Source organism: Triturus cristatus, chromosome 10 (genome assembly GCF_964204655.1).
Source record: "Triturus cristatus chromosome 10, aTriCri1.1, whole genome shotgun sequence".
NCBI lineage: Eukaryota > Metazoa > Chordata > Amphibia > Caudata > Salamandridae > Triturus > Triturus cristatus.
Window position 1 is genome coordinate 153,865,448 of NC_140593.1, and position 10,579 is coordinate 153,876,026.

A 10,579-nucleotide genomic window follows, 5' to 3' on the forward strand; every position below is an offset into this window, starting at 1 on the left:
GGCAATTTTATTTCAATAAATACAAACTTCAATATATTAAATAATTTAAATACTATGTGCAGGTCCCTAAAACTCAAAATCTTCTATCAGGGATCCTTGAAGCTCCTCTCGATTGGGTGGCCGGCACCATCCAGTGAAGCCAATAGTTCTGGTTGCAACAATATGGGATGTCTGGATCTGACAGTATTCTGTCACACGAACCTGGTGAGAGGTCTGACAGGACCAGACATCCTAAGAGTAACAAAATAAATAGAATTTTTCAACATCGGAAATAGCTATAAATTAAAATTCCTTTAGGGCAGAGGGTAAAAAAATACATTTATGGTATAATGCTAGTATTTACCAGTGGATGTATTGTTATGTAATATTTGGCAGCTTAAATAGCTAAAACATGACGGACATCAAAGTATGATTGTGCGTCTATCATTTAAATAGATTGGGTGGCCGGCACCATCCAGTAAAGCCAATAGTTCTGTTTGCAACAATATGGGATGTCTGGATCTGACAGTATTCTGTCACACAAACCTGGTGAGAGGTCTGACAGGACCAGACATCCTAAGAGAAACAAAATAAATATAATTGTTCAACAACATCGGTATCATCTATAAATTAAAATTCCTTTAGGGTAGAGGGTAAAAAAATACATTTATGGTATAATGCTAGTATTTACCAGTGGATGTATTGTTATGTAATATTTGGCAGCTTAAATAGCTAAAACATGACGGACATCAAAGTATGATTGTGCGTCTATCATTTAAATAGATATGGAAATGCACAGTTTTATAACTTCATTTACACGCAAAACACAAAATACATTTGGATAAATACAGATAGAATGGCCCAAAAATAAATATGGATAAATACAGATGGAAATGGCCAAAAAATAAATACCATAAGACCGGGAGCCTTAAATATAATGTACGAGCAAAGAACACAAACAGAATGCAACAGTATATATACATTAGATCTGTGCCCCTGCATCCTGAGGGACGTGGAATCGAGGATCTGTCGCTGTACACATCACCAAACGCTGACTTTCAGGTCAATGCCCTGTTGGAGTGTGAAGGATTGAAAATATCTACAAATCAATCAAACTGAAGCATCCTGACAAAAAAGTATTGTGAGCTGTATGTAAGAATATCCGACTCCACTGCCGTCTGCAAGTCTATTCTGGCAATATCTTCCCTTCAGCTCAGGCTCGACGCGGATATCCGGCCTCATATTGTGATACTTCTATTTCCGGTTAATAAAGTGCAAATGGCAGCTGGCTCAGGTCTTGTGCAGATGCTGCTGTGGTCAGTAGAACAAGACTTGTCGTAGCAAATGGTAGCCTCACACCTGCGAGTTCTTCACCCTCTCGAACGTCTGCATGATGTGTGTGGTGGGGACGCAGCCCTCCCTCACGATGCTCAGGATCCCTGGAAAGGAAGAAGCACAACAGATGAGATTGAGAGGGCTTAGAGAGTTCTGAGGTCTGTGAGCAGCAGAGGGAAGGGAAGAGACAAGCATAATGAGCACAGTAGGGATTGGCTCCTCAGCATCCAATGGGTGATGGAGTCCAGGAGGGAACCGCCCTCTCACATGGCATATACTGACTGGAGAAAGCGTGGGGTCTGCGCCCTCAAGGAGACATTGAATGACTGGGGCAGGGTGGGATATCATGGAAACAACAAACTGCTAAAATACAGACTCGAAATCTTTCACTGCCAAAATATCTACCACAAGCAACAATCCCCCTGCAAAAATGTCGTCCCACAGTAAACTCACTATCAAGCACTTGGCCAATAAATTCAGACAGGAGATGGAATAGTAAGTTAACTCTGTATTTTAATAATTATGGAGTGAGTCTCACTGGAATTAGGAATTTTTAACAGGTCTAATGCTCTTTAAATAGACATTTGTGTATATTTGTGCATGGTCAATATTTTGTAAATCTGCATGTCAGAATCTGTGATTCTGAGGTCTCTATTTACAGATGGGACTAGAGTAAGGACCTTCAGGCATTGGGTAACTTGGGTGGGTGGAATTGTCCCTGAGAAAAAACAATGGGTTTGGTGAAAAAATAAAAGATCCCGCCTTGGGGAATAGTGTCTTACTGAGGGAGGTTCTGGGTCCCTGTGCTAACTAAGTCGGAGTGAATTTGTAAGCACTATTACTAAATTTTATGAATTTTCAGTATGCAATTTGCATCATTTCTTCTTTACTAGAGATGGTTTTGAGCATAAAATGCCTCCGTAAGATACATTTTTCGTTGATTAAGTCTTCTGCCAGTATCTAACATGACTTTTTAATCTTCAGAATATACTACCATGAAAATTTCATGCAAGATAAAGGCGAACTGAATTTCACACCGATCATGTAATTTTAGCAAAATTTTGTGAAACAAATTATGCAAGATGGTACACCAAAAGTGCAGACTAATGATAAAGAGAAATGCTTGTAAAGTTTAAAGTAGGGGTCAGGATTTGGCAGAGGTAAGAAATCTCCGGTGGCATCCCTGCAAACTTAGAACACGCGCTTGGAGTTTTCCTAAGGGGCTCAATAAAGTGCATCTCTTTGTTACGCATTCATCTTAGCCCCTTTAATGCTTCAACTGTCCATTCATTCTGGGCTTGAAACAGAAACAAGCATTGGTTAAGACCCACCTTCATCTATCCTCAGACAGTTCACCACCGTGGAGCCCACCATCTCGTAGGAGTCCCCATCACACAGCACCCCCTCCAGCTTGTGCCGTAGACGCCTGAAACACAGAGCGGAAACACAAAATCACTCATTTAAAGAAATAATCGACAAAGGCTCAGGTGCTGGGGATTAAGGGAAAGCCGGAGGAAGGCAAACATCTACCTGACCTCAAGCTCAACTAGTCAAACACACCTGTGTTTAACGCACCCACATATCGGCTTATGCCAAGCATCTCAAATACCCTAAAACATATGCGTGAGATATCATCAACACCCTTTTCCCTCCTTTCACCTTTTAGTAGCACCAGTCTAGTCATATGCTTAAAAAAGCCTAAACTCATTCAAAATAGCTCACCGCCCATCAATACTCCAACACTCTTCCATTCACCTTTCAGAATCTTCAGCTCACGCCCTTCCACAATCCTTGCCCCTGCCCTCAGCTCCTAGCAGCCATCTAGTAACTCTCAAACCCCAGGCACCATCTCTTATGCAGAAGGCCCAATCTCAACCTTTTCCTGATTTCAGCCCCTGTTCTGAATGAGTACTCACGAGATGACCATGTCATGGTGGGTGCTGTCACACTCCCCACTGGGATTGGCAGAAGTGATGGCCAGAGGGCCGGTCATGTCGGTCAGGTGGGCAGAGATAGTGTGGTCCGGCACTCGGATCATGATGGAGTCTTTGGTGCCCACAATGTCATAAGCTGGTCCAACTCCTACAGAAGGAGAACATAAAAAATGAATCAGCAACAAGTCAGGTGTGAGTGATTGAGCATTTGAGTTTGATTGTATTTATTTTCTCAGCATCATGAACAGACTTGTTGTACAGTGGCGCCTTCATTTGGTTGTGCTTAACCTGAGCAGATGTTTGAATGGTCTAGCCTCAGAACATCAAGAGTTGATGAAGGTCCTTGAAGACGTGATTGCTCTAATTGTGCAGTGGGCACACATTGTCCATTTAGTATGAAAGAAGCTCTACTAAAGCATTTCAAACAGCCACGGTCCGTGCAGGATACAGCGGTGAGGCCGAGTTGGGGGGGTTTCTAAGGGACTATGCAGAGGGGAAATTAAATAAATATTTTCCCTCTGCATGGTCCCTCGATATCCCCCACAACGCCGCCCCACCGCCCCACCGCTGTTACCTGCATGCACTGCGGCTGATTAAAAAACTGTGAAAGGCATGCACACATTTGTTTGTTATATCTTGAGAGACCAGATGTCTGCAATACATAATGTTAAACATTCTTTAAAAAAGTATTTCTGTCTTACATAATTTTATGGCTGTTTGATATATCATTCTGTCTGCGCGAGGGACTATTTTACAACTGAAAAGCACACGGACTCAACACACGAAACATTTCTTCTTATACAGCCATAGAATACCGAACACAACCTTTCTTTGTTTTGTCATTGCTGCGGGGTTTAATTAATGTTTTAGTCAGGATTTGTGCGAATCACATATATTTCCTCATCTGTTTTACACACATGTACACATACATCACACACACACACACATATACACATAATATATGTAATATGTACATGCAATGGGTGCATGAGATGGGGGGTCTGTGTGCTTTAGGGGTGAATGTGCATGTAATACCTGCATGAGATTGAGGTCGCTACACATTAAAGGGGGGACTGCACCCTGATATGTATATGCAATAGCTCCATGTGATAGGGACCTCTACAGAGAATGGGGGTCACGGGACCCTGATATGCACATGCAATGCCTGCATGAGATGGGGGTCTGTAGACATCAGGGGGTCCATGTGCAGGTAATATCTGCATGAACTGGGGTATGCACACATTAGGGGATGCTGAATGAACTCTGATATGTACATACAATAGGACCTGAGATGGGGGGTCTGTAGACATTAAGGGGTGAATAGACCCTGTTCTGTACATACAATAGCTACATGAGATGGTGGTCTATAGACATTGGGGGGTGAAGAAATTCCTCCAAGAGATGGGGGTCGGTACACATGGGGGGGTGAATAAAGCATGATCTAGACAAGCAGCATATACATGAAGTGAGCACACCCCTGAATTTCCGCAGGCACAATTTCTGGCATTTGTAGCCCTCACCCCTCTAGCCTCCCCAGCCCACCTTTCTTTGACAAAGAAACAACCCAAGCAGAAGAGGTCACACGTACCCATCCTCTTCAGCCACTCCCCCTTCTGGACAATGCAGCTGATACCCCCAGGGTAGACGCTCCCCATGAAGTCCCACAACAGGGGGCTGAACGGGGGTCTCACGGCCCGCAGCTGGTCCAGGTGGGAGATGCAGATACAGATGGGCTTCTCCAGGGGTCGGTCCTGCAGAGGATGGAAGAGAGGGAAGTAATGAATGGTTTAGAGAGAGATGGGGGAGGGCAGGGCCTTCAGACATTATGTGCAGGATCACGTGATACCTAAGTGACCTTAGACCCAGTCACACCACCTTTGTAAATAAACTAAATGTCTCTAGTGCTAGCCAGCAGATTGTACAAGTTAAAAGCCTGTATGGCCTTCTAATGACACTTACACCGTGACTCCTGATGTATGATGATTTATGTTGAACACGAGTTGTCTTTTGGCATTGTGACTGTTCTAAATATGTATCTCAAATATTGATGCAAATTCCTGAGGTCTGGAAATCTGTTGATTTCCATACCCGTCACATTACCCACTGGACTGTCAATGTTATTGTTCCTTTTTACTGCATGTTTAAATAAATACAATCCTTTCCATTTGGAAGTACCACACAGCTCTAATTGTAGTTCTGTGCTTATACACTTATGTTGTTTGGTAGGGACCTATGTCTCTTGCAATACACTATTACCCTCGGTCCCTCTTGACACACAGGGTTCCCTTGTTCTTTGTTACTCTCTTTCTAATGTCCTATAGCAGACAGACACTGGCCACAGAGTTCAATGCAATGGAATCTGCACAGTCTGAGAATGCAGACTCACTGTGTAATCTGGGGCATTAGTATCTTTCTTGTGCACGTGATAGCATCTCGCTGGGCTCTTCTGCCCCTAAAGCAGGGTTCTCTCCTGAGACTATGTGTGGACTGGAGCCCACACTTCCCTTATCACCCCCATCTCGCACTCTCCCCCAAAGTATGACAAGCTACCCTTTAACCTGGCTGCTTTCCTTTTTTTTTAAGTTTTGGAGTTGGAACTTTCGAGGCAGATATTACCATGAAAACCCTCACCTGCAGAATGGTTTTACCCTGTCATTTCCATGTCAATATATCCAACTATACATACTCCAGGCTGGTATCACTATGGTAATCACACCTCTGCAGAATGGTTTTACCCTGTAATTTCCATGTCAATATATCCAACTGTACATACTCCAGGCTGGTATCACCACGGTAATCACACCCCTGCAGAATGGTTTTACCCTGATGTTTCCATGACAATGTCTCCGCCCACAGGGTGACTTCTATCTGTTCTAGTAAAAGGAATCCCTTATTCTTGAATGACAGAGCATCTGTCTCGGCCTCGGGTAAGTTCCACCAGAAGTTTGCTTCTCGGTGCTCACCTTGATGGTGTAAATCTTCTGGATGGCCTCGGGGTGTTTGCAGGAGGCCGCCAGAGCGTAGACAGTGTCTGTAGGGACCCCGCACACCCCACCCTGGTCCAGCAGGGCAGCGATGGTCCTTAGACTGCTGGTGCGATAGGAATCGGGGCACACGCAGGAGTCCGACGCCTCAACTTTCTCCTCTGACTTTGTTTCCTAAAAGTGCAAAGAGCAGACAAGGGGTGAGACAGCGCCACCTACAGCTGTCCTAGAGCAGCACATGCACATCCCAAAGTTAGAGGACTAAGATGGACTGGTTATTTGAGAGACACATTTATCGGAACTGAGTGTTAATTTAAGAATAGTAATCGTAACATATTGCATGTACTTATCACTATACCTTGAAGAGAGGTGGTCCCATGGGAATTAGATCCTTGCTGAAAATGCAGTTTCCAAGAGATGCCGCCGCTCCGTAGATACAGACGACACTGAAGACGGACAATACTGTGACTAAAAAACACACAAAGACGGGAAAATTAGACTTTAAGTTTAATATTATCAACAAAAAAAGAGGCGCGTGCTGATCACGTTGATGTTAAACCAAGACAGGGGTTCCTTCAGGAGGGATTTAAAAAAGGTAAATGCCACCCAAGACGATAAAATATAAACATAAAACAGAGATTAATTTTTCTCTCTACTTCGGTCTGTATGAAATTAAGTGTGGTAAAGCATTTAAACTGGTACATGAACCCCTGTTTTGGTTTATACTTAATTGCCCTGGTTCCTAGGGTTATGGGGCTCACCCCAACTCTTCGTATTATAACAAGGAGATGTTAAGGCAGCATTAGAAAGACAGATACAAAAACTAAGAAATGTGGAGGTCTGGCAGAGAACCAGACACATGTCAGGGTTGTAACTGACTCCATTCGAGCCAGGCTTGTAAGGCACACTCCAGTCCTTTCTACAGACCACTTCCCTTTAGCCCCCCAACACATTACAGGTGGACTCGGGATGGCACTTGATAGAAATTGCCTGTTTATCATGAATTAACCCTTTGGAGATCACTGACATGCATTAACACACAAGAGGAACCCACAGTGGAAGGTGTCCACTTACTCTCGAGCGCGAGGGGCAGGCATTCCAAGGTGAAGAGCAGGAAACAGACCATCACCGCCTCCATCAGCAGGGCGAGCAGCACCAGCACCACGTTGGCATAGGCGACTGTGGAACAAGCAGAACAGGATGGCGTCAGATGTCGGAAATTACATATTTCAGAGGTCAGTGGGGGTCACAGTTGCTCAAGTCTTTAGATGAGGACACTACGATGCCCCAGAACTATGGACCTATGGTGCATATGGACCATCGAGTGACAGACACCGGCCCGAGCCCACTACAGCCGGAAGCAGCTGCTGCCTGTCAGGGCACCTGGGCCTCAAGTGTTCAACAGAGGGATGACTTGACATCGGTATCCGGAGAGACTTACCCAAGGACATCAGGAAGACATTGATGACCAGGAAGGTGACGGCACCAACAGTGAATGCACCATAACTGGCGACGTGGATATTCAGCAGGGGACCTGGAGAGGGAAGAGAAGGAGGAGCAGAGGGTTAGTCATGGATGAAACAGAACATAGGAAGGAGCTTTTCCTTCAAAGACAGGAGATGGCTAGGACCAGAGACAAGGGATGAAGGAGGACCATATACTGTCCAACACCTCATTTATCTAACAGCCAATCATGGTGCTAGATATTGGCTTCTGATGATGTGGAAAACTGTATCTTCCACCTCATCCTGAACAGGTGCGCCCTGATTTGGTGAAACACACTTCTCGAAACACCTAATCCCAGTTTAAGTTGTTTTCTCGCATGTGTCAGAAGACAAGGGATCATTTAATTCTGGTAAATATGCCCCCGGGTACAAGAAATGAGCAGTTATTTGAACAAAAGTGATAATAACTATTGGTTCTTCCCACAAATGGATTATCAACAATAGTTTATCCAGATCCATTAATGGTTCCATAAGTCATTAGTCCCCTCCTAGTGGCCACAAGCTGCACTCCTCTTCCACCCTTTGCCCTCCACCTGGCAGCCATCACATATGATCCCTAGCCGGTACTTCTACAGGTCACTGCTTACAAGGGCCCCCAGTCAGAAAAAGAACTGCATGTGACATTATCAAGAAACTACCTGCATGCATGGCTACTCCAAATAAAACTAATAACCAAAAATATACATCACCCCCACTGCCCCTACTGGTATGCCTTAGAATCTAAACCACACAGAAGCTACATGACATTGGATCCCTAGGACTTTTCGGCAAACATTTTGCACATTGTAAAGAATAAGATTAAGAGATCACAAGTTACCTGCAAGTCGTAGCCACGCCCATGTGGCCCATACAGCAGCATAACAGAATGGTAAGACCGACCCAAATCTTCGACCTCTCTGGACCACGATCCTGCAGACGTACAACTGGAAGAGAGCGCCAGGGATCAACACCCAAGGGATGGAGAGGTGGGCTCTGGTATGGTCATCGAGGGACCCCTGGATGGCAGAGAGTGAGGCCAAGCCATTGCAGATGAAGAAGAGGGCATCAGGGAGCTGGCATCTGGTAGTGCTGACCTCCTGGCCCTCCTTAGACCTGCTGGTGATGTGCTTCAGGCACAGCAGCAAGTCCTGGAGCATAGCCGATGACATCACTTGGGGTCCAGTAGAGATTAACGACTTGTCAGCGATGGAGTTAATGAGGCTGGCAAAAGTGGCGTAGAGGGAGGTGGCTGTGTAAATGCTGCAGACCACTCCGAAGAAGATATGGGATCCCTGGAGTGGAATCTGTTGGATGGTGGAGACAGTGAGGAGGAGGAAGCATGAATTCTGCAGCACCTCCAGGAGGTCTCTGTTGAGGGACATCAGGCAGAGGATGCAAGCGGCGACCAGAAAGAACCAGCCCCCCACCATGCCCGCTCGGCTCTTGTCCACATTGTCCACCGAGAGGAGCACCGTGAGGATGAACTCTTCCCAGGACATCAGCAACCAGAACAGGCTGTGGAGTCCAAGCTTGGTGGTGTGGTAGACGTCTTCTCTCAAGTAACTGTAGTAGCTGGCGCAGAGCTGGGACAGCGCATTGATGCTGACCCAGATGGCACCAATGTAGAAGGTCTTCATGTACCCAAAGCAATAAAAGGCAAAGATGAGCGAGGCCACCGCGTCAGCGATGTGTCCCAAGGCCATGGGCTCCGCGTACTTGGAGTTCTTCTTGGTCTCCTCCCCGATGCCACTGGAAGAGGTGCTGTTGGCCGAGCCCAGAAGCAAGACGCTGAACATGGGGTTCCCGAAGCCTGGAAGGACATTCCTCTGGGTCAGGCCCTTCAGGAGCAGGGCAGTTGCGCCATAGAACCCAAACAACACAATGAGCAGCTCCAGGGTCCCGGAGACCACCAGCGCCCACTGTCCAAAGAGCCCCACTGCCTCGCAGACCAGCGTGAGGGTGATGGCGCCAAACACGAAAGGCATAACGTAGTTAACGGTGGCCGAGCAGAAGGAGAGGATGAAGGCGACGGCGGTGTATGCCACCAGCCCTGCTACTGCGCTCTCACTGAGCGGAAGAGGGGAGGCGGCCATGATGGTCTGGCTGTTAGAAATGTTCAGGGCTTGTGTGGTGTTGTGGATGGTGGGATACGCTCCCAGGACGACACGTGTAGCCCCATAGCTGCTCCAGAGGGCGGCGAATGCCACAAAGGCGGTGCTCCCAAGGTGATCGTACTTCCGGAAGCACAGGAAGCCTGCAATGAGTTGTGTCAGTCCTCCAATCAGGATGAGATGGACCCCTGCAAGAGATAACACAGGAATTGAGCAACACGTGCGTGTGTGTGTCTGTGTGTACGAGTGTGTACCCCCTCCCTCCAAGTGTTTTCTGCACGTTATCCCAGCGCCACCTGTAACCCTTTGTGTGATCTGTGGCTGCAACACTCACCTGCCAGGATGTTCTCCACCCCTTCAGCGTTCACTTTGGTGTGGAAGGAAAAGAAGTTCTGTAGGGCCACCAGGAAGGCGCTGATGACGTTGGCGAGGAAGCCCATGACGGATGGTTCACTGTAGTACACAGAGGCGAAGCCTTCCATGGTGAGTGGCAGACCTGGGGGAGAGGAGAGAGGTCAATAGATAAGAAATTAGCCACAGGTGAGAGTGGGACAGGAGGTGAGAGGGGCAGGAGGTAAGAATGAGATGGAAGACGGGTAGCTGGGAAAGACTCAGATTCGATTGGTGCCCGGGGTTAGATGGGGAACAGGAGGTGAGACAGGAGCCAGAGGCCTAATATCAGACAGAGGTGAGAGGGGAAGAGGATGTGAGAGTGGGACAGTGAGTGAGATGGAAGTCGTGAGAGTGGGACA

The 10,579-nt window shown here is 46.5% G+C and overlaps 1 protein-coding gene across 1 annotated transcript; it reads right to left on the minus strand.

The window, feature by feature from the left end:
• Positions 1-1,332: 1,332 nt before the first annotated feature.
• Positions 1,333-10,309, minus strand: LOC146789105 (uncharacterized). The gene is made up of 10 exons (XM_085630001.1): positions 10,162-10,309; positions 8,555-10,015; positions 7,674-7,766; positions 7,307-7,411; positions 6,591-6,700; positions 6,212-6,406; positions 4,837-4,999; positions 3,231-3,396; positions 2,646-2,740; positions 1,333-1,418 (listed from the first exon to the last, which is right to left on the minus strand). The coding sequence occupies exons 1-10, from the start codon at positions 10,307-10,309 to the stop codon at positions 1,333-1,335; spliced, it is 2,622 nt and encodes an 873-aa protein (XP_085486127.1).
• Between the last annotated feature and the right edge of the window lie 270 nt (positions 10,310-10,579).

Bases quoted from the DNA above. Each gene is read 5' to 3' on its own strand.
- LOC146789105 (XM_085630001.1), bottom strand. From the start codon at position 10,309: ATGGAAGGCTTCGCCTCTGTGTACTACAGTGAACCATCCGTCATGGGC. The intron at 3,397-4,836 runs GTACGTGTGACC...CTCCTTCTGTAG, and splicing joins GGAGTGGCTGAAGAGGATGG to GAGTTGGACCAGCTTATGAC. The intron at 2,741-3,230 runs GTGAGTACTCAT...TCTGTGTTTCAG, and splicing joins CACCATGACATGGTCATCTC to GCGTCTACGGCACAAGCTGG.